This window comes from Bos mutus, unplaced genomic scaffold, assembly GCF_027580195.1.
Source record: "Bos mutus isolate GX-2022 unplaced genomic scaffold, NWIPB_WYAK_1.1 CTG305, whole genome shotgun sequence".
NCBI classification, from domain to species: domain Eukaryota; kingdom Metazoa; phylum Chordata; class Mammalia; order Artiodactyla; family Bovidae; genus Bos; species Bos mutus.
The window spans coordinates 139186-147504 of NW_027219797.1; the positions used below are offsets into that span (position 1 = coordinate 139186).

General features: G+C 38.8%; 1 protein-coding gene across 1 annotated transcript; it reads left to right on the forward strand.

The window, feature by feature from the left end:
* The first annotated feature begins 417 nt into the window (after positions 1 to 417).
* On the forward strand, positions 418 to 1356 carry LOC106700506 (olfactory receptor 8H1). Its single transcript, XM_014479353.2, has one exon. The coding sequence runs from the start codon at positions 418 to 420 to the stop codon at positions 1354 to 1356; it is 939 nt and encodes a 312-aa protein (XP_014334839.2).
* Positions 1357 to 8319: the final 6963 nt, after the last annotated feature.

Below are 8319 nucleotides of genomic sequence, written 5' to 3' on the forward strand. Positions count from 1 at the left end.
GAATATCAGATCCAATATTTAATAGCTCTGACTCTGGTTGGGTTAACTAAATTCACAGTGGTTTTTTTCTCATATGAAGAATGTGTCAAATGGTACTAACTATGGTATAATAATCTGATGGTAATTAAATGCATTAATAATGACAAACCTTAAAACAGTATCAGTCATTCTAACTATTCAATTGTATTAGGTTTTGCTACACTATATCCAAATATAGTTACCCTTATTTCTATATTTGATAGTCAAATTAAGAGTTTTCTTTTCATACTCTCTACAACCCTCTTCTCACTCTCTAGAAACATCAAACTATAACATCAAATATAAATATACCATGTTGTTTATAAAACCGCAAGCTTTTTGAAGTAATTCATGTCAAGTATCAACTTTGATCTCAACCATTTGGAGCACTTGAACACTATGGGCAGAAGGAATATCACACAGGTGTCTGACTTCATCCTCATGGGACTGACAGATTCTAAAGAGATCCGGCTGGTCCTCTTCACCCTCTTTCTCCTGATATACCTGATCACTGTGCTGGGGAATGTGGGGATGATCCTGATAATCCACCTGGACCCCCAGCTTCACACACCCATGTATTTTTTCCTCAGTCACTTGTCATTTCTTGATCTCAGTTACTCAAGTGTCATCACCCCTAAAACCTTAGACAACTTACTAACTTCCAAGAAGAATATTTCATACCTGAACTGCTTCACTCAGATGTATTTCTTTGTTTTCTTGGGTGCCACTGAATGTTTCCTTCTCTCCTCCATGGCCTATGATCGCTATGGAGCCATCTGCAACCCTCTGCATTACCAGGTGGTTATGTCCACCAGGCGATGCTGCTCTCTTGTCTTTGGATCCTATTTGATTGGCTTTATGGACACCTCTGTCAATGTTCTGTGCTTGAGTAGATTGCATTTCTGCAACTCAAAGATAATTTATCACTTTTTCTGTGATGGACCAGCAATTTTAGCCCTGTCCTGCACTGACACACATGACATCGAAATCATCATATTCATTTCTGCTGGCTCCACCCTAGTGGTGTCTCTTATCACAATATCTGTGTCCTATGTGTCCATCCTGTCCACTATCCTGAAAATCACTTCCACTGCAGGGAAGCAGAAAGCCTTCTCTACCTGTGCCTCCCATCTCCTGGCGGTCACCATCTTCTATGGCACTATGATTTTCACTTACTTAAAACCAAGTAAGTCCTACTCCTTGGGAAAGGATCAAGTGGCTTCTGTTTTTTATACTATTGTCATCCCCATGCTGAACCCCCTTATATACAGTCTTAGAAACAAAGAAGTAAAAAATGCACTCAATAGGGTCATGAAGAAGAGAAAGGACTCCAAATAATTAAAATAACAGTGATGTTAAACTTCAAAGTCATTTTTCTTTTCATTCCTGTAGTGTATTTCCTTGCTGTCTCTTCAGAGACAAATAGAATTGTTTGTTTATTTATTTTACTGAGCCATCATTTGCCTAACTAAATATAATCTTGGGTATTTTTAAGAATATGCCTTTGGAAATCTATATTATAATTGGAAACCAGAACCATGTTAAACTATAGTCTAACTATACACATTTTTAAGTGAAACTGATTTCCTAAATGAAAAAGTATAGTTGTCAGCTTTTCAAATATGTCATATATATTCTAAAATGTAATCCAACTTCAGAGAATGTTATGATGGAAAAGAGGTCAATTTTGGGAACAATGATGCCAATTTCAGAAGTCATTTCCTTTACTTTAGAGAGAAGCGTTATAGCAGAGTGATTATGAACACTTGCTTGGGAACCAAACGTTCCAAAATTTAGATTCTAGGACTGCTGCTCTATTACTTATATAAACCATAAATCACTGAAAATTCAAGCCTCAAGTTTCCTCAACTGCACTAGATAAATAATAATTCCACGTCCATAGAGTTACTATAAGGGGCTTCCCAGGTGGCTCAGTGGTAAACAATCCATCTGTCTATGCAAGAGACATGTGTTTGATCCCTGGGTCTGGAAAATCCCTGGAGAAGGAAATGACAACCCACTCCAGTGCTCTTGACTAGAAAATTCCATGGACAGAGAAGCCTGGTGGGCTATAGTCCATGGGTTTGCAAAGAGTCTGACAGGACTGAGTGACTGAGCATACATGCACGCACAAAGTTACTATAAAGATTAAATCAATTCATGTATGCAAATCATTTAAGGCAGTACTAATAAATGTTGGCCATTATCATAAGAATATTGATATCCCTCCAGTATTTTTAACACACAGTGACTTCTTTGTAATGGATATATAGTTGTGTTTTATTAGTTATTTTAGGTTGGTTTAAAAGGCAAACACACAAACAGCTAAGGAAACACTCACCACCTCACAATTTTGGCTTTTGAGTGGAATATGTTAACATTGTAAAAATTTGAAAAATATTGAAAATTTAAGGAAATAAAAATGCACTGGAAGTTATTATGTGTTTAGTATGTGTTCTTCTAGATTGATAATTGTGTAGGTTTTGTGTGTATATATTATGAACATGTGTGATATTTCTGACATTTCCTACATTTTTGAGACTTTCTTCATACACTTACATGTATAAACTTGAATATTCTTTTTATCATTGAAATCTAAGATAACTAAGTTTGTATGTGGGAAAGATGCTCATTTTGCCATTCTATGGACATGAAATATTAAATTCATCAAGTTAACATTCTGCATGAAATGTTATAATTTTGATGACTCCCTGAAAATATTGATTTTATTTTTTAAATTTTTTATTTATTATTTATTTATTTTGGAGTGTAATAGCTTTACATAAGTGTGTTAGTTTCTGCTGTACAACAGAGTGAATCACTTATTACACACATACCCCCAACCTCTGAGCCTCTCTCCACGCTTTCACTTTACATGAAACACTGAGTGGTAATGAAAGAATTTGGGAAATCACATGTAAATGTTTATTGAAGGGAAGTGAAGATTAATTTGAAGAAGTATTTTTAAAAGAAAATGTATTTGTATAATATTTCTCTTTCACCAAATATATTGTAAGCTCTTTGAGAAAAGAATTTGGTTAGTCATAGTAACTTATTCAATATGCAAGTAAATATTTTCTTTCATTTTTGCTTGCTGGTGAAGGCACAGTGATGAATTCATTAAAATGAAAGATTTTACTTCATTCAAGTTTATATTATGTTTTGGTATTTGCACTTCTTCCTGTGGCTTCCCAGGTGGCATTGTGGTAAAGTACCTGCCTGCCACTGCAAGAGACATAAGAGATGTGGCTTGATCCCTGGGTTGGGAAGATCCCTGGAGGAGAGCATGGCAACCTACTCCAGTCCTCTTGCCTGGAGAATCATGTGGACAGAGGAGCCTGGCAGGCTACAGTCCATGGGGTCACACAGAGTCAGACATTCCTGAAGATACATAGCAAGCACAATGGTGAATATTAGCACTCAAAAAATATTATTTTAATTCAAAATTCTGACTATCAAAAAAACTCTTAACACTTGTGCAAAATATGGCCTAGTGAGTGATTAACCAATAGATTTCATTTCCAATTACTTTTTCCTTTGTAGTTCAGCTCAGTTCAGTTCAGTCACTCAGTAGTGCCCAACTCTTTGTGAGCCCATGGACTGCAGCACACCAGGCCTCCCTGTCCATTGCCAACTCCCAGGGCTTACCCAAACTCATGTCCATTGAGACAGCATCTCTAATTTTCTTGAAGAAATATCTAGTCTTTCCCATTCTATTGTTTTCCTCTATTTCTTTGCACTCATCATTGAGGAAGGCTTTCTTATCTCTCCTTGCTATTTCTTTGAACTCTGCCTTCAAATTGGTATATCTTTCCTTTTCTCCTTTGCTTTTTGCATCTCTTCTTTTCACAGCTAATTTGTAAGGCCTCCTGAGACAGCCATTTTGCTTTTTTGCATTTCTTTTTCTTGGAGATGATCCATTGTAGTTAGGATATGGAAATGAGTGTACACATAATTATATTTTGTTCATATGATTTAAAATCATTGGAGTCAACTGGTTAGGACTTCTCATACACCATACATCACAAACAAATCTCCTATAGACCTATCAGTCTTCAGTCTTGAGAGTAGCTAAAGACAATTCATGAGAAGGGGTCTGTGTGTGTATATGTACATGTTTGGTCTAAATTTTTAGTTTTCTTCTCTGATCTATATTATTGGTGTCTGCCTTCTACAAACTTCATTTTACAATTAAGTATTTTACACTATAAATCATTGTGACAACTGATGAAGCACAGTATGCATTATTTTAAGGACTTATTAAGACTGTCTTTTTTTTAAAATATTTATTGGGAGCGGCCCTAAAATGGGGGAGAAATAGGATGGGGAGACCACTTTCTCCCCCAAATTCATCAAAAGATCATTTAAACGCTAAGCAAATTTCACAAAACAACTTCTGAATGCTGGTGGAGGACACCAGCACCCAGAAATGCAGCCCATTCTCTTCAAAAGGATGTAGGACAAAATATAAAAGATAAAAAGAGAGACAAAAGAGTTAGGGACAGAGACCTGCCCCGGGGAGGGAGTCATGAAAGAGGAGAAGTTTCCAAACACCAGGAAATCCTCTCACTGGTGGGTCTGTGGGGAGTTTTGGAATCTCAGAGGGCAACATAACTGGGAGGGGTGGGGGGGAAGAACCCACAGATTATGTGCCTAGTCACGACTCCCAGCAGAGAAGTAGCCCAGATGCTTGAGTCCACCAGCAGCGAGCAGGGTTGAACAGGGAGGCATTTTGCTTTGCTTAGGGTGGGGACAGGCCCTGGATGCCGTGAGGACAATCTGAGGGAGCAAATGTGAGATAGTAACCCAAACTGTGGGATAATCAGAGAGAAAAAAAGAGAGAGAGCCTGGCCCACTCACAGAACAAAGGATTGAGGGGACACCAGAGGAGAGCTAGCCGGCTGTGGACTGGCCCCTCCCCCAAGCCCCCCACCAGAGGCTGAGAGCCAGGTGGGCGACAGCCAGAGCCTGAAGGCGAGGGGCAATCTTGACCACAGAGATGGCATCCTCCACCAAACTGTGAGCAGTCTCCCAGTTACTAACCAATCTTCCTGGGATCCTGGACGGTTGACATCCACCAGGAGGGTTGCAGTCAGAGATCAGCTCCCCAGAGGAGACACACCTGAGACAGTGCTCTTGCTGCACACCCAGGAAACCAAAGTTCTCGGACCAGGGAGGTGATAAGAGTCACTGCCCAGCTGGGAGAGTGCACTCTCCAAGCACCTGGTCTCCTGAGCTGCTCGGACCTGGGAAGGGCACAAAATGCAGGCCCAAACAAGTTTGTGCCTTTGTGGAGTATGCAAGAACCTGAACCTGAGTGGCTTAGACCTGGGAAGTGCACGCACCCCAGGACCTGCTTTAGACAGTTCCCCTGCAGAGCAACCTGGAGCCTGAGCAGTGTAGACCGGGAAAGTACACATACCATGAGCAGGGGCAAACCCAGTGTGGCCCAGACGCTGTGAGTACTCCCCACACATGCCAGTGATATTTCTTTGCAGTGTTTCTCCCTTCCCACAGCACAACTGAACAAGTTAGCCTAAATAAGTGACCATGTTTGCCCCCTTGTGTCAGGAAATTAGACACTGAAGAGACTTGCAAACAGAGGAAGCCAAAATAAACAAAGAAGACGGAACTGCTCTGGAAGTGACAGGTGCAACAGATTAAAATCCCGTAGTTAGCACTGACCACACTTGAAGGTGCCTATAGACCATGAGAAGAAATATAAGCTAAAACAAGGAAAGATATGAAACTGAACTGACCCCACTGCCCTCAACAGCTCCAAAGAAATTCCTAGATATATTTTACTATTATCATTTTTAATTTTTTAAAAATTTTAAGTTCTTTATTATTTCTTTAATTTTCATTTTTATAACCTACTATTACCTTGCAAGAAAAGACCTCACTTTTAAAGCAAACTTCATATATATTTTTAATAATTTTTCTGATTTTGTTTTGTTAATATTGTATTTTTGAGAGTCTAACCTCTACTCTAGATTTTTAATCTTTGCTTTTTGGTATTTGTTATCAATTTTGTACCTTAAGAATCCAATCTTAAGTGTCCATTTTTACTTAGGAATGTGATTGATGGCTTGATTGCTCTCTCCCTCTTTTGATGCGCCTTTTTCTCCCCAGGTCACCTCTATCTCCTCCCTCCCCCTTCTCTTCTCTACCCAACTCTATAAATCTGTTTGGGTATTCAGTGCTGTGGATAACATTTAGGAAATGGATTACTGGCAAGATCTGTCTCTCTCCTTTTGACTCCCCCTCTTCTCCTCTTGGTCACCTCTATCTCCTTCCTCCCTCTTCTCTTCTCCATGTTACTCTGTGAACCTCTCTCAGTGTCCCTCACTGTGGAGAATCTTTTCACCATTAACCTAGATGTTTTATCATTGGTGCTGTATGGATGGAGAAGTCTTGAGACAACTGTAAGAATAAGACTGAAAGCCAGAGGCAGGAGGCTTAAATCCAAAACTTGAGAACTCCAGAAAACCCCTGACTCCAAGGAACATTAATAAACAAGAGCTCATCCAAAAGCCTCCAAACACTGAAACCAAGCTCCACCCAAGAGCCAACAAGTTTCAGAGCAAGACATACCAAACTAACTCTCCAACAACGCAGGAACATAACCCTGAGCATTAAGATACAAGCAGCCAAAAGTCACACACACCTCAAAACTCACTACTGGACACTTCATTGCACTCCAGAGAGAATAGATCCCTCTCCACCCCCAAGAACACTGACACAAATGTCCCTAACCAGAAAACCTTGACAAGCCACTCATCCAACCCCACCCACAGGGAGGAACCTCCACAATAAAAAGGAACCACAAACTTCCAACATACATAAAGGCCACCCCAAAAACAGCAATCTAAACATAATAAAAATATTATTCAGCAGGAAAAGAAACATGATAAATGCTCACCAAACCAAACAAAAGAGGAGGAGATAGGGAGTCTACCTGAAAAAGAATTCAGAATAATGATAGTAAAAATGATCCAAAATCTTGAAAACAAAATGGAGTTGCAGATAAATAATCTAGAGACAAGGATTGAGAAGATGCAAGAAATGTTTAACAACGACCTAGAAGAAATAAAAAGAGTCAATCAATAATGAATAATGGAATAAATGAGATCAAAACACTCTGGAGGGAACCAACAGTAGAATAACTGAGTCAGAAGATAGGATAAGTGAAGTGGAAGATAGAGTGATGGAAATAAATGAAGCAGAGAGAAAAAAGAAGAAAAGAATTAAAAGAAATGAGGACAACCTCAGAGACTTCTGGGACAATGTCAAATGCCCCAACATTCTAATCATAGGCATTCCAGAAGAAGAAGACAAAAATAAAGGCCATGAGAAAATATTTGAGATAATAGTTGAAAACTTTCTAAAATGGGGAAGGAAATAGCAACCCAAGTCCAAGAAACCCAGAGAGTCCCAAACAGGATAAACCTAAAGCGAAACACCCCAAGACATGTATTAATCAAATTGAAAAAGATCAAACACAAAGAACAAATATTAAAAGCAGCAAGGGAAAAGCAGCAAATAACACACAAGGGGATTTCCATAAGGATAACAAGTGATTTTTCAATGGAAGCTCTTAAGGCCAGAAGGGAATGGCAGGACATACTTAAAGAGATGAAAGAGAAAAACCTACAACCCAGATTACTGCACCCAGCAAGGATCTCATTCAAATATGGAGAAATCAAAAGCTTTATAGACAAGCAAAAGCTGAGAGAATACAGTACCACCAAACCAGCTCTTCAACAAATGCAAAAGAATCTTCTCTAGACAGGAAACACACGAAAGGTTTGTAAACTTGAATCAAAAACAACCAAGTAAATGGCAACGGGATCATCCTCATCAATAATTACCTTAAATGTAAATAGGTTGAATGCCCAAACCAAAAGACAAAGATTGGCTGAATGGACACAAAAACAAGACCCTTATATATGCTGTCTAAAAAAGACCCACTTCAAACCTAGGGAAATATACAAAATGAAAGTGAAGGGCTGGAAAAACATATTTAATGTAAATGGAGACCAAAAGAAAGCAGGAATAGCAATACTCATATCAGATAAAATAGACCTTGAAATAAAGGCCTTGAAAAGAGACAAAGAAGGACACTACATAATGATCAAAGGATCAATCCAAGAAGAAGACATAACAATTATAAATATATATGCACCCAACATAGAAACACCGCAATATGTAAGGCAAATGCTAACAAGAATGAAAAGGGAAATTAACAGTAACACAATCATATTGGGAGATTTTAATACCCCACTCACACCTATGGATAGA